Here is a 23,843-nt window from a genome sequence, read left to right as displayed (position 1 = left end):
GACTAAACTTGCATGGATGATTCATCTTAGGATGCATACTACCAGACTTCCTTCGGATGCTTTCTGGACGAGTGAACAGGTGAAAATTTTTGGTGCAAGATTCATTTCCAAGTAACTTTGAGCCTGACAAACCTTGCATGGATGGTACATCTAAGGGTGCATTCTACCAGGCTGGCTTCGGATGCTAAATCTGACCTACATTTTCTGGATTAGTGAAAAGGTTAGTTTTTTATACAGTTTTCATTTCCAAGTAACTTTGAGCTCTATGTTGAGCAAACTTGCATGGATGATACATCTTAGTATGCACACTAATGGACTTGCTTCAGATACTGAATTCGACATACATTTTCCAGATAATGGACCTCGTAAAAGTTATGGGTACAGGTCTATTACCAAGAAACTATAATGCTTATATAAACCAAACTTGCACAAATGATGCATCAAGGGATGAAAACTCTTAAACTTCCTTCAGATGCTGGATCTTAATAACGTTTTCATGATGAAGAACTAGTTTGAAGTTTTTATATAGGTCTATTCCAAAGTATCAAATCAAAATTGCATAAATTTTGCATTTTTGGATGTACACTTTTTGTTGGTTAATTGCGTGACTTTGCCTTACTTAAAGACAACATTCGTTGAGGTGAGCTCCGTAATCTCTGATTACCTATTTTCATATTTTGTGTTAAACAATTCATGCATGTACATTTTTAGATTAAATGGAATTATTATTTGTATATTCACCTATTATTTCCGACTTTTGTATCACTGTTATCGAATTTCAGAATTTTTTTAAAGCTTTGAAATCTAAAAAAAAGTTCCAGAGTAAAGTTTCGTAGTAAATCAAGTTTTTGCTATGGTTAACTATCGTTAACTGTAGTTTAAAACAGTAATTTTTTGTTACGGAAGTACGTTTAAATGAAGAAGTAAATTTTAATGACACTTTTATTATTAATGAACACAGTTTGCGTAAATTGATTACAACAGTACAAATCTTTGTCGTTATACGATGTTGTGTATATAAAGATTGCAATTTTTAATAATTATTTTTAACACGTATAGTATGTAATAATTTGGGACTTTTGTATGAAAAAGTAAAGGCAATGCACAAAACAACTTTTTGTAATGTTATTTCGCTGGAGAGTCTATAGCTTGTGTCAATATTCTGTAATTCTAAATATTCTTAACGATGCAAAAGAAATATGATATATTTTATTCATGCACCACAAATTGATATCCTGACTGGGGTATTTCTTTTCCAAATGGTGTTGAGTTTCCTGTATTCTACCTTTAAGGACAGACGAGACGTTCCTTAATAATAGATAAAATTTTCTAGTCAAATATATGGTCAAAACTGTTGGTATTCAGAGAAATTAAGGTCTCATCTCAAAGAGCACACCTATGAATTATAAAAGTCCTTGTACTAACTGTTCAAAAGTTATGGCCATTGTTAATTTTTTTTTTTTAAAGTTGATCAAGCTCTAAGGTCAAATTCAAAAATATTAATATCCATTGAAAGGTTTTGTCAAAAAAAAGACTCATGTGAGGTATGAAAGCCTTAGCACCAACTGTTATGACCAAGTTTAATGTTTGATATTTTTTGTAAAAGTGGGCCAAACTTCGAGGTCAAGAGTCACATTTGCTGGTACCCTAAGAAAGTTCTTGTCACAAGGAATATACTTGTGAAATGAAAGCTAAAACCCTATCCATTCAAAAGTTACGGACAAGGTTAAAGTTTTCTGCTAACAAACAGGCGGACGGAAACGACAAAAACTATATACCCCGAATATTCGATTGCGGAGAAATTGTAAGGTTATCTTTACGCATAATAGCGAGCGCAGCGAGCGTCGCGAAGCGACGCTCGCGAAGCGAGCTCAATAGACTAACGTGTAAGAACAGAGGAAATTCGGATTGAAATCTGTACATACGTCAGCCAAATTTCTCTGTGCAACATTCCCAGAATTCCTGCACTACCCAATGTCCTTTGCGCAAATAAATCAAAAATAGTAAAAAAAAATAAAGGAACATTGTTTCTTACCGAAATCTTAACGAAATGATTTTGCCTTACCTTATTCAAAAAATACCCCCATGCCACAACACCGGCTTTCACCTTGCCCTTCGGAAATGATACAAATGACGTCACCGGAAACTTACGAAATTTGACGATATGCTAATTAAGTCATGTCGGTTGCTTCCGTGAAATAGATAAATAAATAAACAATAACGTAAAGCATAAAAAGCTTTCATTTTGTAGAAATCTTTCAAAGAAACAAAAATAACTCTGCAATGTTTTTTCGACCGAAATTGTGCTAGATCTATAGTTTAAAACAGACGCTCGGCCGTTTCCGTAAGCTCCGACGAGCTCCGTGACGTCATCTGACGTCAAAGCTAGTCGAGATGTCTCGTGCGAATTGATGTTTGAAGTGGCGGATCAATTTTTCAAGTGTTTTGATGGTACAACTGTGCTCGCCTCAACGGTCACGCCGTAAAACATATTATATTATAGCGAGCGCAGCGAGCGTCGCGAAGCGACGCTCGTAACTGCGAGCTCTAACGACAACGCCTGGGCGAAGAGAAAATTCGGACTACTGCACATTCATTCTTTAGAATTTTTTGCTGCAGTAATTTTGACCCACAATGCATCACTTAGCAAAGTTGCGTTCTCGCGAGAATGACGGCAAATGTTCAACAAAAAGTTTACTCGCCTTGATTAAATTGATACATTTTGAAGATAAATTGTAAACGTAACTTTTTTCATTAACTTTCAGCACTGTTCAGTTTTTTCTTGGTATTTGTAACTTACATACGACGTCATGTGACGTCAGAGTCTAGACGCACCAAATGTCACGTGCGGTTTGACGAGCCCGATCTAAATAAAAACAATAGAAGAGTTTGCGCTCGCTCTAACGGTCGCACCGTCAACATATTAGTATTATAATATAAATATATTCTAACAACAATGAAAGGAAGTGCCTATGATTTTTTGGCAAAATAGTTCATACTCTTGCATCGAATCAACTTGGAATCATAAACACCATTTCGGATTTATGCCCCCGTATTCGAAGATTAGGGGGTATGCAAATTTTATCCTCTCCTTCTGTTTTTCAATTTTTTTTTTACCTTGCTCATAATTTTTTTTAATAAGAGGAATTATGGCTTTCATATATCGCGTGTGTATTCCTTCATAATACTTTTCATTGGTGGCTTTCATATATCACGTGTGTATTCCTTGATAATACTTTTCTTTGGGTTTCAATAATTTGACCAAATTTACCAAAATTTAACCTTGGTCATAACTTATGAACAATTGATGGATCATGCTAGAGCTTTTCATACTTCACGTGCAGAGTGACAGGATCTTTTCATAGGTATAAATATTTTTTTTAACTTTTGACCTTGACAGAAGAGTTCAACCCACTTAAAGAAAACATATTTCACAGGTGTATTCCTTGTTGACAAGACCTTCCTATGGATACCAATAATCCTGCAATTTTGACCATAAGCCTGGAGTTTCATCATTTTTTGAAAAAAAAACTTTAACCTTGGCCATAACTTTTAAACAGTTGTTCCTAGAGCTTTATATTTAACCTCCGTATTTTTGTAACACGAACTATATATTTTGACCCTTTGATAATAGCCTTTGAGTTTAGCCCACTTAAAAAATAATTTTGGTGTAATCTTCTGAACGCGGTTTGTTATTGGGTTTTCCATATTTGACAGGTATATTCAATGAGACAAGTCCCTCTGTTGGGTATCAACATTTTTTTTATCTTTTTAGCCTAATTTTAGGGGTTGACTATATTTGAAACATTTTTTTTCCGTTAGCTGCCATACGTGGGTGTCAATGTTTCACATTTTTTTAACAACTCCTCCTATGGAGAGTTTTTAACAACAAAAAGTAAAAAACAGTAGATGACCAGAGAATGCCCTAAAAACTCCAGGACTAATGACTGTGTTTCCAGTATCTGTATTCTGAATCCACATTTTTTCCCATTATTCATGAGCTCTATGATTGCACCACTTCCACGACCCCAAATAGCTCGGGCTGTGGTTATTTGCATACACACCATGCAAGGACTCTGACGCCATTGTGCATCATTTCTCCGTGACCGTTTTCTACGTCACTTGAGAGCACCAGATCAAATTTGTAGATGCCATCGCCAGGAGCAGTAAATGTCCCTATATTTGCATCATAAGCATTTCCTTTGTTCAGTTGGATGTCATCAAAGACGATAATGGTAGATTGGTGGTGATTGGTTATCTTGTTACGAAGCCTCACAAAGAAAGCTACTTCCTGTCTGTTTGCTGTGAATAAATTTCATTTGTAGAAATCAAGAAAACATATGTGCACTATGCAAGTGTTAATTATTTAAAATTCAAATATATTGAAGATTTTAAAAAACATGCCAAGAAATCTCGTCCGGTTTACGCACTGTGGAAGTCAATAAAAGTGTAATTGATGCAAATCACCCATATTCCCCAAACGCTAGCAAGACAATTTACGGCAGCAGATTTCGATTTTAGGGGGGGGGGGGGATCATAGGTTTTCAGCTTTCTTAGTTAAAGAAAATAAACTTGATATATTCCACCATTTATTTTTATCAGTGATATTTTTACATTAAAATGAAAATATTAACATAGCCAATCAGGTTGCGTCACACGGGTAATTGTTTTGACTGTAAATTTCCATATAGAATAAAAAGTCTTTAAAAAAAATTGGTAGTTGTTTACTTGAAAAAATATCTAGCAGGAGGTGTTAAACATTACCTGTCACACTAGCTGACACACTCTCACACACAAAACGGTACCTACACGGCATTTTCTGACTTTTTTCTATCTGTAAACAGGGCTACCCTCAAATCCACGTGTTTTCAATGTGTCTATAAACATTCCGAGTGTACCACAGGAAGTAGCCTCCTATTCCCGGGAAAAAAATAGTTCCTGTCGAAAACCTTTATCTGTTCAAAAAGTACATAAAATTTAATAGGCACAGGTACCAAAGTTGTAAAAATGGCTTGGAAGAGAATAGAAAAACGTCTCAAAAGAAAGGAAAATCAATTTTAAATGTATGGACCTACATTTGACTAAGTTCATTTTGATTGGTTAATTACCGGTGTGATACCTCTACCCATTTAGTACTCCTCTCCCCTCTTGTTTAACCAGGAAATGATGTCAACTTCCGGGAATTTGGTACCCCTTTTTCCCATAATTCGACGCGCGCTACTTCCAAAACTACCATGTTCATCGTACCCGACGTTAATTTATGCTCAGGAAAAAAAAACTATATGGAATTACGTAAAAAATTGAAAGACAGCTTATTTCTACTGACAAATTAGTTTACTATAATTAATAATTTTGTTTTTCTTTAACTTACTTTTTTTCTTACAGTATTTGATAAATATGAACCCCCCCCCCCCCCCCGAAAAAAAAATAAAAGAAAAGAAAAAAAGAGGGGGTACAAAAGTTTCCAAATAATTAGTTTTGTACATATGTTTTAAACCCAGTAAAACTTAAGATCCCTCCCTCAAAACTGCTGATATTAATTGCCTCGCAAACATCCCTCTGGGGAGTTTCACAGATTAACGTTAATTCGGCTTTTATTGAGTTCGCTCTCTGGACAGACTGCTAAGGTTTTCTTGGCATGTTTTCAATGTGTCTATAAACATTCCGAGTGTACCACAGGAAGTAGCCTCCTATTCCCGGGAAAAAAAATAGTTCCTGTCGAAAACTTTTATCTGTTCAAAAAGTACATAAAATTTAATAGGCACAGGTACCAAAGTTGTAAAAATGGCTTGGAAGAGAATAGAAAAACGTCTCAAAAGAAAGGAAAATCAATTTTAAATGTATGGACCTACATTTGACTAAGTTCATTTTGATTGGTTAATTACCGGTGTGATACCTCTACCCATTTAGTACTCCTCTCCCCTCTTGTTTAACCAGGAAATGATGTCAACTTCCGGGAATTTGGTACCCCTTTTTCCCATAATTCGACGCGCGCTACTTCCAAAACTACCATGTTCATCGTACCCGACGTTAATTTATGCTCAGGAAAAAAAAACTATATGGAATTACGTAAAAAATTGAAAGACAGCTTATTTCTACTGACAAATTAGTTTACTATAATTAATAATTTTGTTTTTCTTTAACTTACTTTTTTTCTTACAGTATTTGATAAATATGAACCCCCCCCCCCCCCCCCCCCCCCCCAAAAAAAAATAAAAGAAAAGAAAAAAAGAGGGGGTACAAAAGTTTCCAAATAATTAGTTTTGTACATATGTTTTAAACCCAGTAAAACTTAAGATCCCTCCCTCAAAACTGCTGATATTAATTGCCTCGCAAACATCCCTCTGGGGAGTTTCACAGATTAACGTTAATTCGGCTTTTATTGAGTTCGCTCTCTGGACAGACTGCTAAGGTTTTCTTGGCATGTGTACTTTCTTACAAATTGTCGACAGATTGGCATTCAGGTCGGAAAAATTTGTGTGTAGATTTCTGTAATTATTCTCAGAAGTAACGACATTGGTCGTCAAGTCTGACAATTTTGTCTGTAGATTTCTGTAATTATTCTCACAAGTAACGACATTGGTCCTCAAGTCTGAAAAGGAAAGGTGCAGGTAAACTATAACTACTGCAATTTCTCAGCGTACTTTTTATGTATCCATTTAATTTTCTTTCATACCTTGTATCTGAGACTGGATGCTTGTTATCTGTTTCTGCAGTTCTATCCGGAGTTGTTGTTCTTGAAGAAGAAGTTGAAGCGTGAACTGGGAATCCAGGGTGTTCGAAGAGAAGGTTGTAGTGGTTGGCGTGGGATCGACCTTGTTCAGAAGACAACTGACGCCCGAAATAGAACAGGAACAGTAAAAACAAGACTGGTTTTACCATACTGGCAATTATGTGTATCTAAACTATCTATATATACATGTGGAAGAACTACAGATAACAAAAGCCTAACTGTGTCAAGAATAAGGAACTCTTATCAATGTTAGTCAGGAGCAATCTGTTTCTTTCTTTCTTTTTGTTTGGTTTTATAATCTTGTCCTCTTTAACATCTACCTCATCGAAATGGATGAAAGAAAGCCTCTAAATGTGACGGGCCCACATCATACTACTTTTTGAATATATATAATGATCATATGAGATAAGGAATTTTTTTGGCGATATTGGAGTGCGAGTTTACTCCCTTTTGTCACAGATTCCACTGAATCACCCTAAGTCTAATATACTAGTACCTAGTAACCGACTTTGGCCTTTGCATTGAATCAAATAAAATATACAAAATGATCGAGATCGCTTAAAAATCTTATTTTCTATATAATGTACCAGAAATAAATAAACATTTATCAGGGACTTAGTATAGAGGTCCCTGTATATTTATTTAAGAAAATGTTAATTATATCGCCTGGAACGAAGTCTGGGGACGTATCATTGTGTATTGCACTGTACTCATGCTTTTGTTCTACTGGCTGTTTCTCGGAGATGGCTGTGACAATCTTCCTGAAACTTTCCTCAAAATACGATCACTGGTTGGAGTTTTGCAGTGAGAACGTTCAGTTTTAAAATGTCTACCTTTGCCATGGAAACCTGCAAAAAGCGACGAATTTTGTCCGAAAGTGTTTTCTCTGGTACCTTGAACATCCGTCATGAAACTTTATTTATTTAATGATTAGTATCTGTAATTGTGCGATTTGCATTTAAAAATGGCAAATTGTCAATAGTTGCCATAGAAACAGGGGAAAAGTGAAAATTCTTTAACTTTGATTTTTAAATCAAAGTACTGAAAGGACTGATACGAGTTGAAGGTTGTCCAAGCTTAGCTAATGGGTATTGATTTAGTGATGAAAAAATGAAAGTCTTGTCCAGTTCGGGGCGACATACGCTATTGCAGCCTTGCAAAGCAGACTCTATAGTTTTCATTGCAGTTCGTATTTACAATAATTTGAAAAATTTAGTTTAAAATTTAATGTGATTTAAAGCGTTTTTCTTATCTTTATAGAAAAAATATGCCCGTGTAATAAACAAATCGGGGTAACTCTATTGATTTTCCCCTGTTTGTCCAGAAGACTTTAACCTTGCCCATGGCTTTTGATTGTTGGAGCTTTGGTTCTCATATTTTATATGCACATTCTTTCTTTGGGTACCAAAATATGTGACCTCTTGACCTTAACCCTGGAGTTTGACCCACTTTTGCAATTCTTATTTCAAACTTTAAGGAAACTCTATTTACTAATAAAAAATGCATTTTGGAAAAATACATCATATAAAGGTGTGCATATTGGGACTATATACTGGTGAAAACCGGGCAGTTAAAATTTTCTTGGTTCCAGTGGAAATATCTTAAGATAGTCTAGGGAACATTCATTATTTATTGTTGTAAGAAATACAAATAGGTGATATCACTTATTCGAAAAGGTGATATCACCTATACGAATAATAGATATCACCTATTCGAATAGGTGATATCACCTATTCAATTTGAATGAGTGATATCACTTATTCGAATAGGTGATGTCACCTATTTGAATAAGTGAAATCACCTATTCGCATAGGTGATATCATTTTTTGGCAGTAAATACCAAACGGCGCCTCATACTTAACTATGCCATGCATTTTTATATCCATGACCATCAGACTGGTGTTTTACAAACACATCTTGTTATTTTTTATACGAGCAACTCCTCTTCTGAAGAAATTTTACCAATGAAAAGTAAAACTTTTTAAAGGGTATTTCTTTTATGCAAGAAACAGTAGATGACCAGAGAATGCTGTTTCAACTCCAGCATTGATGATTGTGTTTCCAATGTCCGTATTTTGAATCCACATTTTATCCCCTTTATTCATGAGCACTAAGATTGCACCACTTCCACGACCATAAAATCTGCTGTGCTTATCTGCATACACATCAAGGACTCTGACGCCATTGTGCATCATTTCTCCGTGACCGTTTTCTACGTCACTTGAAAGCACCAGGTCAAATTTGTAGATGCCATCGACAGAAGCAGTGAATGTCCCTATATTTGCGTCATAAGCGTTCCCCTTATTCAGATGGACGTCATCAAAGACGATAATGGTAGATTGGTGGTGATTGGTTATTTTGTTACGAAGCCTCACAAAGAAAGTTACTTCCTGTCTGTTTGCTGTGATGTTGAATCAAGAAAACAAATATAATAAGCAGGTATTATCTATTTAAAATTAAAGTATATTCAAGATTTTAAAAAATGTTTTTTCTTACAAATTGTCGACAGATTGGCATTCAGGTCGGAAAATTTTGTCTGTAGATTTCGGTAATTATTCTCGCAAGTAACGACATTGTCCTCAAGTCTGAAAAGGAAAGTTGGAGGTAAACTCTAGCTATTGCTTAGCATATTTTGATGTATGCCCTTAATTTTCATACAGACCTTGTATCTGAGACTGGATGCCTGTTATTTGTTTCTGCAGTTCTATCCGGAGTTGTTGCTCTTGAAGAAGGAGTTGATGCGTGAACTGGGAATCGAGGGTGTTCGAAGAGGAGGCTGTAGTGGGCGGCGTGGGATCGACTTTATTCAGAAGACAACTGATGCCCGAAATCGAACAAGAAAGTAAAAGTAAGACCGGATATATGTATACCATACTGGCAATATTGAGTGTATCTATATACATGTGGAAGAATTACAGATAACAAAGGCCTAACTGTGTCAAGAATAAGGAACTCTTATATCATTGCTTTATATACAGTATAGTAAGTCAGTAGCAATTCGTTTGTTTCTTTTTTTTCTTTTTTTTTTTTCTTTTTTTTTTTTTATTTGTTAGGTTTTATAATCTTGTCCTCTTTGACATCTGCCTTATCCAAACTGGATGAAAGAAAATCTCTTAATGTGACGGCCCCACATCATAATACTTTTGGAATATGATCATATGAGATAAGGAATTTTTTTGGCGATATTTCAGTGCGAGTTGACTCCCTTTTATCGCAGATTCCACTGAACCACCCCAAGTCTGATATACCCGGTAACCGACTTTGGCCTTTGCACTGAATCAAATAAAATAAACAAAATGATCGAGATCGCTTAAAAATCTTATTTTCCATGAATTGTACCAGAAACAAATATATATTAATTTCAGAAAATGTTAATTTTAATATTAATTTTCATTGCAGTTCGTATTGACAATAATTTGGAAAAAATTAGTCTTAAATTTAATGGGATTTATGGCGTTTTTTTTTATTTTTGTATAAAAAAATATGCACTTGTAATTGAAAATTCGGGGTACCTCCATTGATTTTGCCCTGTTTTTCTGTCTGTTTGTCCAGAAGGCTTTAAGCTTGCCCATGACTTTTGATTGTTGGAGCTTAATTTGGTTCTCATATTTCATATGCACATATTTTTTCTTCGGGTACCAAAATATGTGACCTCTTGACCTTAACCCTGGAGTTTGACCCACTTCTGCAATTTATATTTCAAACTTTAAGAAAACTATTTACTAATAAAAAGTGCATTTTGGACTTGGAGAAAAATGTATCTTATCAAGGTGTGCATATTGGGACTACATATATACTGGTGAAAACTGGTCAGTCAAAATTTTCTTGGTTCCAGTGGAAATCTAAAGATAGTCTAGGCAACATTCATTATTGATTATTGTAAAAAACACAAATAGGTGATAAAACTTATTCGAAAAGGTGACATCACCAATTCAAATTTAATAGGTGATATCACCAATTCGAAAAAGTGATATCACTTATTCGAATAGGTGATATCACTTATTCGAATAGGTTATACACCTGTATCACCTATTTGTATAAGTTCTATAACCTTTTCGTATAGGTGATATCACTTTTTGGCAATAAATACCAAAACAGCGCCTCAGACTTAACTATGCCATGCATTTTTATATGGCCAGCAGTGTTTTACAAACGCATCTTGTTATTTTTTTTATACGAGAAACTCCTCTTCTGAAGAAATTTTAATGATAAAAAAGAATAAAAACTTTTTAAAAAGGTTTTTATTTTATGCAAGAAACAGTAGATGACCAGAGAACGCTGTTTCAACTCCAGCATTGATGACTGTGTTTCTGGTATCTGTATTCTGAATCCACATTTTATCCCTTTTATTCATGAGCACTATGATTGCACCACTTCCACGACCTAAATATCTGCTGTGCTTTTCTGCATACACATCAAGGACTCTGACGCCATTGTGCATCATTTCTCCGTGACCGTTTTCTACGTCACTTGAAAGCACCAGGTCAAATTTGTAGATGCCATCGACAGGAGCAGTGAATATATCAAAGACGATAATGGTAGATTGGTGGTGATTGGTTATTTTGTTACGCAGCCTCACAAAGAAAGCTACTTCCTATCTGTTTGCTGTGAATAAATTTTATTTGTAGAAATCCAGAAAACAAATATAATATACAGGTGTTATCTAATTAAGATTATGTAATTTCAAGATTTAATAAAATGTAGAAAATTCTTACAAATTGACAGATTGGCATTCAGGTCGGAAAATTTTGTTTGTGAATTCTGGTAATTATTCTCACAAGTAACGACATTGGTCCTCAGGTCTGCAAAGAAAAGTTGGGGGTAAACTCTAGTTATTGCTAAGCATATTTTTATGTATGCATTTAATTTTCTTACTTACCTACATGTACATGTAGGCGCAGTTGTTAGAGCTTCTGCTCTAGATTTGCGAAGTAAGGAGTTGATCCTTACACTACGTCGCCGGTTCCAATCCCACTGTGGGAGGTGGACACCGGTCCTTTGGATGAGATCGTATAAACTGAGGCCCCGTGCCGCAGTAGTTGCTGGCATGAAAAAGAACCCTCCCTGTTCAATGGCCCTGAGGGCCGAGCATAGGACAAAATTTGCAGCTCTTCACTGGAAAGTGATGGCGTCTCCATTTGAGTGAAAAATTCTCGAGAGGGACATTAAGCAAAATACAATCAATCAATCATACCTTGTATCTGAGACTGTATGCCTGTAATCTGTTTCTGCAGTTCTATCCGGAGTTGTTCTTGAAGAAGTTGATGCGTGAATTGGGAATCGAGGGTGTTCGAAGAAGAGGCGACCAACGCTTTACGAAACACACTAGTTAAATTTACTAGGTTTTTCTTTCAGTGTTCCTTATTCTTGACACAGTTAGGCCTAGATACATTTCACATTGACAATATGGTATATCAAGTCTTGTTTTTACTGTGTTTTATTCCATTTCTGATGTCAGTTGTCTTCTGAATAAGGCTAATTTCACGCCACCCACTACACGTGATTAGTAAACTTTCAGTTTACTGGTTAAGATAGTGAGTTGTGGAGCGGGGGTCGTATAGATACTTAGATACAGGGTGTTTCATAATATATGTTACATTTTGAATCTCCAATTTGACAGACAAAAGAAAAAGATACTCATCAATTCTAAATTTATACTAATCGTATCTAGTAAATATACCAATATCTGGTAAACCTACTATTAAGGTAGTGATTGTATGGATAGTGAATCTACTAGTTTTCTTCGTGACATCAAATAGCTATTTTTTTACAGTGAACTCTTACCGATGTAATTCAGTGGGAATTTGTTTGTTTGTTTGTTTCTTTCTTATTTGGTTATAAATGATGTATTGACTTTCTGCTTATCCAGACTGGAGGAGAGAAAATCTCTACTGTGACGGCCCCTCATCATACTACTGTTGTTATATATACAATGATCATATGAGATGAAGACATTTTTTTGTGATAATTCAGTGCTAGTTTACTCCCTTTTATCGCAGATTCCACTGAATCACCCCAAGTCGGGTTGAACCAACCCAAAGGCCTTTGCACTGAATCAAATAAAATATACAAAATGAGAACGCTTACAAAATGTTATCATTTGTGAATTATAAGAATTGTATAAGAAGCAAATAGATTTAGTAAAAAAAAAAACGTTTATTTTCATTGCAGTTCGTATTGACAATAGTTTGAGTTTAAAATTTAATGTCACTTAAGGCGCTTTATCTCATACACACATCTTGTTTTACAGTTGTATTCTTTTTGTCATGGCCTTGCTTTGAAAACCAACAGTTTTTGATCTTGACCTTGGAATTTGATCTACTTTTTCAAAAAAAAAACAAAACTTTAACCTTGGTAATCACATTTGAACAGTTGGTGCAAGGCTTAAACTATATTCAAATGTGAATTTCTTGTGACACTATTTTTATGTGGGCACCATTTACTTTTTTACCCTTTGACCTTGACCTGGAGTTTAACCAATTATTAAAAAAGATTTCATAATTTTTTTTTCTATCAAAACTTTGAACAGTTAGAACTTGGCCTTTAATATTCCACAGGTATATTCTTTAAGACAAGTCCTTTCTTTTGGGTAACAATTTTGTTTATCTTTTGACTTGCAGTTGAGAAACCTTAACCATCAAGCTGACATATGGGATGGTGGGTATCAGTGTTTCAGAAAACGTTTTTAAAAATTTCATTTTATTTTTTACTTCACAATTAAACGTATTTACCCTTTTAACGCACTAGCTGCAGAACTGTAGCGTTATGGTTTTATATATTTGTCTTTAACTATAACGCTACAGTTCCCGGCGCAAGATTTTTTTTGCGCACTGTTTGGGAGAATTTCTTCAAATTCCAACATTGATAAATCATCTACCTTTCTCTCCATAACTCTAAACACACTTTTAAATAAATCTGTATATTTTATACACCTCCCAAGCCTTTATAGTCGTCTCTACACGCGATAAACTCGCTTGAATTAAAATTTTCTGCAATCCCTCGGAGAATTCAAATAAAGCCAGTTTTCGCTTGTAAAACATAATGCTACAGTTAATTCTGTAGCTCTTAACGCACCAAAAGTCGAAATACAAGAAATCGTCCATTATTATTGTTTTACAAAATGACAGAATTTTTTTTATTGATACTGTTGATAAATCTCTCTCAAAATAGTGTAAATTACATATTAACACGAACTTTATTTTCTTTAGAAGACTCGCTGCTCGCTAAATTTCATTTCGTGTATGTTTGAAGAAGTTTTATCGCCCGTTTGCACCTTTTATAAATATCAATCTCTAGGATTAAGGAATAAAGGGTTCACGTTGATGTTCATTAATGAAGTACAGCAAAAATCATGAAATCGAGTAAGTTGAGGTAGATGGACATCATATTATGAGTTTCCGTGACCTTTTGGTACTCTATGTAATATATTTGTTTATTATATAGCTAATAAATAGTCTCTAATGAAAAAAAACTACTAAAAATCTAGAGAATTTGAGCGTTCAATATCTTGGCCTATTATTGAACTCTGAGTTTGAAAATAGAAACGTACATGAGTATGCCCGAGACATTCCGAATACGAGCGTTCAATATCGAACGCCCCGTTGTAAACAAGAAAATGTCGTCTGTCAATCGTCAATCTTTCAAAGACAATTTTAAGATAGGCAGTGGCAACTAGGTAAGATTTTTTTTTTTCACACAAATATGGAATTTTAAATTAAAAAGAGCTAGGTTCACTTTATGCATAAAATGACCCCGTCCTAGCTTATAAAATTATCAATTAATGAAGTGTCACCCTCCTTCCTATTTCATTTGGACCGGAGACTCACTTCGAGCGATCGAGCCATCAAGAGTTACCTGTGTATCAAAAGAGAGTCGAGACTTAGTATTTTCATCTCCTATAATAAATTTTCTTTTGAGAATCTATGTATTGGAAATCAGGCTTTGAGAAAATCTAAATGTTCTTGAATTTTTGCAGAAAACAAGCGTATATTTACTAGGCCTATCTTTGAACAGCAACGAATTAAAATATCATGAGACGAACCAAAAATTAAAACATGTTTTTTGATCTTCAGAAACAGATCATTCATTTTGTAATCGCATTTTTGGATCAGAGGTTATGCTCTATATGAAATACAGAAATAGTGAAAAAATACTTCAAATTTAGGCCATTTTTAAAGGAATTTAAAGGATATACTTTTTATGACGTCATAAAACATTGACTAGAGGGAAGATTACGTCATGATCAATAGTCAGCAACAGTCCAAGTGATAAATACTGTATTTTCAACCTAAACTGAGCAGTTTTGATTTTTCAGAAATTCTTAAGGCCAAAAGAGGCTCTAAGTGAGCCCCACTAAATGCAATAAATAAGCAGATTATGACGCTTGGTAGGGTCATTGGAATGATGCGATATTGAACATTTACAGGGCATGCGTTAATTTGAATACCTATACTAAGAAAATCATTAATTTTAGTTTTTTTTAGTTGGAATAATTATTATAAATCATGGGAAAATGATTTAGCTATATACTAGTAAACAAATATATTACATACAGTTCCAATAAAACTTCAAAAGTCGAAATACAAGAAATCGTCCATTTTGATTGTTTTACAAAATGACAGAAAATATTTAACTATGATATAATAAAGGTACTAATAAAGCGCGTGCATTTGGACAGCCAACTTGTGCCAATATTCACCGATATAAGTTCATTAACCCTATAATATTGATCTTTTGCTGAATCATGACAGAAACCAGGTAGGAAGCAATATCATTTTGAAACAACATAACCAGGAAAAAAATCCTTGAGAAGGAATTTAAACAAAAAAAGTCTCCAAGCCTTATTTTTAAAAATTCTGAACAACTTTCATTTCTTATGACGTCGCCTGCGTTGCGCAGTGGTTTGAGCGTTTGCTCAAGAGTCGCGAAGTAAGGATCGAGTTGATCCTTACGTCGCGGGTTTGAACTATGATCCCATTGTGGGACGTGGAGACAGGTCCTTCGTATGAGACCGTTTAAACCGAGGTCCCGTGTTGCATAAGGTGATGGCACGAAAAGATCCCTCCCTGCTCAATAGCTCTCAGTGCCGAGTAAAGGACAAAATTTGTAGCTCTCAACAGGCGTCTCCATTATGAGTGAAAAATTCTCGAGAGGGACGTTAAACAAAATACAAACAAACATTTCTTGTGACATAGTTTCACAATTCTTTGAGAGAATTCCTTGTTCTTGATCAAAATTCATGAAATTGGACTAAAAAATGATGCCGAACAAAAAAACCCACGCAGAAACCAAAGGGGACTATTGGTTTTCTCGATCCTCTTCTGTACGAATGTCTGTTTAGCTGCCCCTTTGTCGGTCTAGCTATCCATTGGTCTGTGTGTCAGTCTGTCCCACTTGGTTTTCCGCGGGTTACATTTGCTGATAGTGTATGGTATTACCGTAAATTACTTCTACACGGGGCCAAGTCATGTCATGAACCTCTAGCATGCTGGAGTAAACGTAAATAAGCTCTGTTAACTGTTTTTTATCATCTACAGGTAAAATAGAACAAATAATTTGAGGTGTGGTGTAAATAAAAAAAAATGATATTCAGTTATTCACATAATTTACAGATATTTTCTGGGTGGTTATCAAGTACCGTTTCGTTTTACTTTTTTGGTTGAAATGCAAAACTTTTCTAACCATGCCCTTTAATCAAATCCCTTTACTTTTCTCGACTTACGCCCCCTATTGTTGTCAATATTCAATCCTGTCATAAAATCACATTAAATATTAATAACATTCATATCTTGTCTCTTGAATTTCATTACATGGATGATTATTTTATTTTGTGAAATGAAGAGCGCAGAGTTTGCATTTACTGATACTAAATCAAAGTTCCGGGTCAAAAAGCTCTAAAACTAATTGCTAATTTATGCATTAATTGGCCCTCGAATTTGCAAAGATATTGTGATGTCTTGTATTCCGCATTTAAAGCTCGTGTATTGAGTCTTAAAGTTTACGTCACGGGTATACTGGTATTGTATTCCAGAATACAAAAAACGTGCACAGTTCTCTCCATTTTTTCAATCTTCCTAAAAATGATCTGTTATACCACCAAAATCGAAAAAACTTTCATGACACTTCTCACAATGCAAATGTGGTGAAACTTAACACTTGCTGAAAAGCTTTTTGACTTGGGTGTCCTAATGTGACGTTACAATTAAAGCCCCTATGTAAGGACTTTGAAGCCAACGACACAGGGCCTTGAACACCCAGGTTGGTAACGTATTTGCATTTAATTAGTAATTAGTAAAGAATATCAATTTAATGTAAAAAAAAAAAAAAAAAAAAAAAGGAAGGAATAGAAAACGTATATATATATATATGTAATATATGTCTCTGTCAAGGTTCAATGGGCGTAAACTTCAATTCATTCTTATGCCATTTCCGTTTTCTTGGGGGAGGGGTATGCAAGTAGAATTACTATTATTATTATTATTATTATTATTCTTATCATTAGGGAGTTATACAAGGAGACTTAATCAAATTCATTAACTCTGTATTTTGGAATTTAAAAAATCGTTTCAAAATACAGTACAAAAGGGCAATGAATAAAATGCTGAAAAGACTTGTTGCCTTTAATTTCATGTGATAAAATCGTGAACGGTATATTCATGTGGATGAATTATTTTTTCTTCGAATTTTGTAAATTAAAATTCATTTTTTGCAAACAAAATATCCCATATTCATTTTTTAAACGGCATCTTTTATATAGAAGACTAGTAAAGGTAATCGTGGCATCAACGAAGCTAGATCATTGAATTCGCCATTCACAGTTTTAATCCATTTAAATCCCGAAAAAATGGAAATTAAAAAAGTTACAAAATCGAGAAATGATGTCGAACTTAGTCGCTTAAAATTCATCCAGTTAGAAGCCTTATTTATGAAAATTCACTGACATGTTACCCATTTTCTTCTTTAACTTTATTGGAAATAAAGCTATATAATTAGTTTAAAGGAGTTTACTTCGCGATACAAGCCAACCGGTAAATCCCAAGAGAAGTTGATTTATATACAATTTCAATTTGAATTTTATGATCTTCTTTATATAGTGGTATGTCCAAAATGAACAGAAAAGATGTAACCGTGCTGATATTGTGGAATGTTATTATATCCAACGTTGGTGAGTTATTCAAAAACAGCAAAACTTGGTACATTCGGAGGGTGGGGTAGCAGTTTAATGTGGTCTTGATTAAAAAAAGAAATAAAAGAAACAATACATTAAAAAAATTATATTTCTTTAAAATTCTTCACCTAAAAATTTAGTGAACAAAATTATCGTGAAATAAATTCAATAAATGTTTTAAGACGATTTTCTCTTCAATGAAAAATTCTTAAAATTAAAGTTTGTCTCTTATAAGCTATTTCTTAAATTATTTTACGCGCTTTTGAATGTTTGAAAAGTCTTCTTAAAACATTATCATACATTCTTGAACAATTCTCTTTAATATCAATTTTTTTTTTACTTTTTTTTTTTGGGGGGGGGGGGGGTTGAAATAAATAGGATGATGTGTTCATATTTTATTTGTTTGCTTCTTGTTGTTACCTAAAAATTAAAAACATTTTCTCTACATCCAACAAAATATATATTCATTTTATTAAAATAAAAATTCTATAGATACTTGTACATTTCCCGCAATTTTGGAGGGAAAAACTTGGGAAGATTCGGATAAAGGACGTCCTATAACTTTTAGCGGAAGTGACTTGTCGGGGTGGACTGTAACATTTGGAGCTGAGACAATAAGTAGCTGGACTTGCCTGTTTAACCAGAATAACCTCATTGTATTCAAGTAAGAAATACACAAGTGCTTGTTTGTTTATTTGTGTGTCGTTTAAAGTCCTTCTCTAGAATTTTTCACTTATAAATATGGAGACCCCGCCACTTGTCGGTGGAGAGCTGCAAATTGCGTCCTTTACTTGGCACTCAGAGCTACTGAGCAGTGAGGGATCTTTTTCGTGCCAGCACCTACGGCGATTTCTACGGTTCCACCTCTGAAATGGTCTGGTCACCACGTCCCAAAGAGGGATTCGAACGCGCGACGTAAGGGTGAATTGTAAATTATAGGCTAAAGGTTTCCTATTGCGTGATTTAATTCCAAACTCAAAAGACTTGAAAGACGTTTCTCCGTTGACGGCATTATACTAAGTCTTTTTTATCTTTTTAAATGGACATCTTGTTTTCGTGATTTGGAAATTTGTGAGAAGGAATTATCATAAAGTAATAAAAAGAATGAAAATGAATACTAGAAATTAAATTTAAGAATGAATACAAATGTCCCTTTTCAGTTAATGAATATTTTATCAGTGAATCTTCGCGAAGGATTTATTAAGAATTTACTTTTTATTCTAAAATATGAATGATGCCAGTGAAAATCTTTCAAGCAGTGTGAAATTATTGAGTGTAAATAATACCAATGATTATGCATTTTTAGGTCCAGTTATCAATTTTTTCTTCCTCCTTTTCCACCACAAACAAAGCATGTGTATGTGTGCATGTGGACCGTTTCCGTAGAGGCAGACAGGATAATTTATTATCTCTTGGCTGATGGTAAAATGTTTTTCTTATTCTTCTAACAAATTACCTCGAATTTTATGAATGTTATACATGTACATGAGATCATTAAAAAAAGCTGTATATTCGGATAATGAAGATTACATTGCCTTTAAAAAAAGGCATTGTGATTTATTAAGGACAGGTTAGATGTGATGTACAGTAAACACTGTATTTTGTGGATATACTAGAAACTTATATTGACAAACATTTTCTTTTTTTATTTTGAAGAGCTTGTTCAATTTATTCAAATGTCAAACCTTGATACATTTGATAATTGTACTCTATAAGTCTAGAATTCTGATCAATGTATCCTATAATATAATACATGTATAATATACCGGGTAATATTAAAATAATTAGAGTGAAGTAAAATATAAAAGAATATAAGACCGTATCATGCTTATGGAATTTCAATTATATCAGAGGATGTAGACTCCAATACACGCTTATTCGTCAGTGACGACAGCAGTTTAGGCGCCTGTGACGTTTGTAAGTTGGATTTAAGTCTGGACACTTCACAGGGAAAAGCCATGGTTACAAGTGGTAAGTATAGAAAAATAGAGGGGAGCGCTTTGCATGTTTTGTATCCTGAGTATTCCAAAGCTTTATTTCGTGCTTAATAAATATGTACATGTACTAACGGAAAAAGAATTCACAGCATAGATGTAAAAATTAAATTTTGATCGTTTTGCCGTCTTATTAACGCATTGTGTATTTGAACTAAAAGCTTGCAAAAAATTCTACTCGCTTTATAAACTTAATGTGTTTTAATCAATTTCTAAAACACAACTTTAATATATTAATTAACTGTATGGTGCAATCAAAGGGCAGAATATTTATTAGTACAAAGGGACGACATCTCCAGGAAAAATGTCCACGAGAAATTAAAATCAGCATCTTTATTTTCCTGGAATGATGCAAGATGGATTATTACTACTGTTTACTGTTTTCTGAATATACAGTATCGAAAGACGGTCGTCATGACGACCGCATAAGAAATTTGGTAACCATGGAGACACTCCTTGTAGAAAAAAAAAACCCAAATGTAATAGGCCTAATAAAATGACAATTTTTTAATGTTTAGGAAGTCCGTCCTCGGTCCCAATACCAGCTCAATCTGGTCCGTGTAGCGGATGTTCATGTACCCCAACGACTGAAGCATCCACAACGACCGTATTATCTACGTCATCCGAAGCATCAACAACGACAACGACATTACAACCACCACATCATCAACTACATCATCAACTACAGCGACATCATCAACAACCTCATCATCCACAACAACCACATCAACAACAACAGCATCCACAGAATCTATGTCTTCCACTGAACCTGTACCATCCAAGATATCTAGAACATCAGCAGGAAATCAAAGTTATACAGGATCCAACTCCAATGACAATAACTCGGCTGTTCTATACACGGCAATAATTATCCCCTCTGTTCTAGCAATAGTTCTCATTGCAATAATAATTGTGGTTGCAATCAAGTCAAAGAAAACTAGCAATACGATAACATCGTTATCACCGGAATGAAAATTGATACTGGATGGTGTTCAGGGGATTTAGAAATTACCGCTTTTTGTGTTTGTATGCAATGAAAGTGAATGTTGTTCAGTTGCAAATGATAAAATTGGTTACAGTGATGAGAGTCATGAATGACTGAAAAATGAAATCCTTCTTGTGAAAGATGGAGCATAACATTTACCTCATGTCTAAACTGCTGTGATAATTATTGCTTGTTATCAAGTACATATATACTAGTACATGTATAAGCTTTTTAATGCATTATTTATTACTCATTCCTCCAAGCCTTTCATGTTTTTAGCTCACCTGAGCCGAAGGCTCAAGTGAGCTTTTCTGATCAAAATTTGTCCGTTGTCTGTCGTCGTTGTAGTCGTCGTCGTAAACTTTTCACATTTTCATCTTCTTCTCAAGAACCACTGGGTCAATTTCAACCAAACTTGCTACAAAATATCCTTCGGTGAAGGGGATTCAAGTTTGTTTAAATGAAGGGCCACGCTTTTTTTCCAAAGGGAGATAATTATGAATTAGAGAAAAATTAATGGCATTTTTAAAAAATCTTCTCAAGAACCACCGGGCAAGGAAAGATGAAACTAATGTGGAATCATCCTAAGGTAGTGTAGATTCAAGTTTGTTCACATCATGACCCCCTGAGCTAGGGTGGGGCCAAAATGGCCGACCCAAGTTTTACATAGGAAAATATAAAAAAAACTTTAAATATCTTCTTCTCAAGAATCACTGGGCCAGGAAAGATGAAACTCATGTGGAATCATCCTCAGGTAGTGTAGATTCAAATTTGTTAAAATCATGACCCCCGGGGCAAGGAAGGGGCCAAAATGGCCGATCAAAGTTTTACATAGGAATATATAGGAAAAATCTTTAAAAATCTTCTTAAGAACCATTGAGACAGGAACGATGAAACTCATGTAAACTTACCCTCAGGTAGTGTAGATTCAAGTTTGTTCAAATCATGACCCCAGGGGCTAGGGTGGGGCCAAAATGGCCGACCCAAGTTTTACATAGGAATATATAGGGAAACCTTTTAAAATCTTCTTTTCAAGTATTCAAAGCCATGATTAGTGATTATCATATGGAATCATCCTCATGTAGTGTAGATTCTAGTTTGTTCAAATCATGAACCCTCGGGAGGTTAAAATTCATCCATTAGTAAACTTTTAGTTCTGATCTGATATGTGCTTTTTCTTAGCCGATGTGCTCAGGTGAACGCTGTGGCCCCTGGGCCTCTTGTTTTTTTAAAATTCTAGTCTGTTTTACTCTATTCCATCCATTTGTTGTTTATTGACCAGTGTATTATTTATTCTAGTATTATGTATGCAACTGTTTTTTGAAATGTTTTAAATTATAAATAACTACCAGTATTTACTTATCAATTTCTCTTTAACTTTTTCTGTCAGTACATTTTCACTTTTGTTTTTGGTTGTGTTGATCATATGTTTCTCTGTATGTAGAGATTTTACACTGATATCTTTAACCTAAAAAAATAATTTTTTGGTGTCTAGGAAACCTGTCCTCTGTCACAATACCATCTCAATCTGGTCCATGTAGTGGATGTTCATGTACCCCAACCACTGAAGCACCCACAACGTCCATAGCATCTACAACGTCCTCAGCATCTATAACATCTTCAACAGCAAAATCATCTACAACATATTGTACATCCACAGCTTCTGAAACGTCAACTTCATCAGAAGAATCTACAATGTCCTCATCATCTACAACATTAACATCATCCGCAGTATCTACAACATCTATAGCTTCCACAACTACATCTTCCATCGCATCTACAGATTCTTCAACATTCACAACATCCTTAGAACCAACATCTACAACAGCACCCTCAGCATCATTAGAATCAACAACATTCCCAACAACAATTACAGCATCCACAGTGTCCATGTCAAAATCATCCACAACTGCCATAGCATCTACAGCATCTAAAACTACCAAATCATTCTCAACATCTGAAGAATCTACATCATCCTCAACAACAAATTCTTCATCCACAACTCCAACAACATCCGTAACATCCACATCATCAACAACAAAGACAGCACCCACAATTGCCATAGTATCTACAACTACCACATCATCCTCAGAATCTGTCACATATGCATCATTCCCTACAACTTCAGCATATTTAGCATCCATATCATCTACTTCATCCCGTGCATCTTCAACTCCAACAGCATCCACTTCAGCTCCAACATTCTCATCAACAGCATCAACAACTCTTAAAGTATCCACAACATCAATGGTATCAACATCATCCGCAGCATCTAAAACAACAACATTGTCTACAGTAGCTACAATTTCTATATCATCTTTAACAACTACATCATCAGCATCCACAGTTTCAACATCATCCCCAACAACAACTTCAGCATCTTTAACGGCTTTATCATCCATAACATCCATATCATCTTTAGCATCAGCATCATCCACACCATCTCAAACACTAACATTGTCTTCCCTTTTGTCAAAGTCAGTTAATGGCAAAAGTATTTGGCCAGTCATGACAAATGAAGCCTTCATCACAATGGTGACTTTTGCATGTTTAACTCTTGTAATAATTGCAATACTTATCATTGTTAATGCATTTTCATCTAGAAAACCTTCTATTGAATATAGTTCAAATGGTTCAAAAACTTCTATATATAATAGCAATAAGAGTTACATTTGGTATGTTTGACATTCATTTATATTGAAAACAGCCTTTTTTTATCCTGTTTTACAAAAACTAGGTGACAGTTTCCCTTGATTTAAATTATGGTTATGTTCAATTATTTTTTTTTTAATATTTTTTACTAAAGCTATAAATCTGTTATTAGTGTTAGATATATTGGAACTATTCGTTGTTGAAATTTGTTTGGTATCAATAGATTTAAAATAAAAAAAAGCTCTTAAAATCTCAGAGTACAGCAAATCGTATGTTGCATTTCAGCATATATAAAGCTTTACACAATAAATT

The 23,843-nt window shown here is 34.5% G+C and overlaps 3 protein-coding genes and 2 pseudogenes across 4 annotated transcripts; 2 read left to right on the top strand and 3 right to left on the bottom strand.

The window, feature by feature from the left end:
* Positions 1–3,882: 3,882 nt before the first annotated feature.
* On the bottom strand, positions 3,883–8,588 carry LOC134244289 (complement C1q-like protein 4; annotated as a pseudogene).
* Positions 8,589–8,730: 142 nt separating this feature from the next.
* LOC134245024 (complement C1q tumor necrosis factor-related protein 3-like) lies at positions 8,731–9,703 on the bottom strand. The gene is made up of 2 exons (XM_062727307.1): positions 9,396–9,703; positions 8,731–9,134 (listed from the first exon to the last, which is right to left on the bottom strand). Exons 1-2 carry the CDS (start codon positions 9,634–9,636, stop codon positions 8,731–8,733), a joined length of 645 nt encoding a protein of 214 aa, XP_062583291.1. The 5' UTR covers positions 9,637–9,703.
* Positions 9,704–10,845: 1,142 nt separating this feature from the next.
* Positions 10,846–14,301, bottom strand: LOC134244185 (uncharacterized; annotated as a pseudogene).
* A 7-nt stretch (positions 14,302–14,308) lies between these two features.
* LOC134244875 (uncharacterized) lies at positions 14,309–21,087 on the top strand. Of its 2 annotated transcripts, none has more exons than XM_062727148.1 (6): positions 14,309–14,408; positions 17,827–17,897; positions 18,393–18,564; positions 19,207–19,322; positions 19,752–19,871; positions 20,413–21,087. In XM_062727148.1, the coding sequence occupies exons 2-6, from the start codon at positions 17,831–17,833 to the stop codon at positions 20,760–20,762; spliced, it is 825 nt and encodes a 274-aa protein (XP_062583132.1). In that variant the 5' UTR covers positions 14,309–14,408; positions 17,827–17,830; the 3' UTR covers positions 20,763–21,087. The 2 variants fall into 2 exon arrangements, with proteins under 2 accessions (XP_062583132.1, XP_062583198.1); XM_062727214.1 differs by lacking the exon at positions 14,309–14,408 and adding an exon at positions 16,899–16,990.
* A 1,163-nt stretch (positions 21,088–22,250) lies between these two features.
* Positions 22,251–23,581, top strand: LOC134244775 (uncharacterized). Its single transcript, XM_062727055.1, has one exon. The coding sequence runs from the start codon at positions 22,575–22,577 to the stop codon at positions 23,562–23,564; it is 990 nt and encodes a 329-aa protein (XP_062583039.1). The 5' UTR covers positions 22,251–22,574; the 3' UTR covers positions 23,565–23,581.
* The last annotated feature ends 262 nt before the right edge of the window (positions 23,582–23,843 follow it).

The sequence above is a fragment of the Saccostrea cucullata genome, unplaced genomic scaffold (assembly GCF_032062105.1).
Source record: "Saccostrea cucullata isolate Sc308-1 unplaced genomic scaffold, CSIRO_AGI_Scuc_v1 ctg805, whole genome shotgun sequence".
Taxonomy (NCBI): Eukaryota; Metazoa; Mollusca; class Bivalvia; order Ostreida; family Ostreidae; genus Saccostrea; species Saccostrea cuccullata.
Note: the sequence above shows the minus strand (reverse complement) of the source record. Positions and strands in the feature narration are given on the sequence as shown.

Excerpts from the sequence above, each read along its gene's own strand:
- LOC134245024 (XM_062727307.1), bottom strand. The coding sequence starts at position 9,636 with ATGTATATAGATACACTCAATATTGCCAGTATGGTATACATATATCCG. Across the intron at positions 9,135-9,395 it reads CATCCAGTCTCAGATACAAG|CAAACAGACAGGAAGTAACT; the intron begins GTCTGTATGAAA and ends TCAACATCACAG.
- LOC134244875 (XM_062727148.1), top strand. The coding sequence starts at position 17,831 with ATGTCCAAAATGAACAGAAAAGATGTAACCGTGCTGATATTGTGGAAT. Across the intron at positions 17,898-18,392 it reads TGTTATTATATCCAACGTTG|ATACTTGTACATTTCCCGCA; the intron begins GTGAGTTATTCA and ends AAAATTCTATAG. Across the intron at positions 18,565-19,206 it reads AATAACCTCATTGTATTCAA|GTCCAGTTATCAATTTTTTC; the intron begins GTAAGAAATACA and ends ATGCATTTTTAG.
- LOC134244775 (XM_062727055.1), top strand. The coding sequence starts at position 22,575 with ATGTCCTCATCATCTACAACATTAACATCATCCGCAGTATCTACAACA.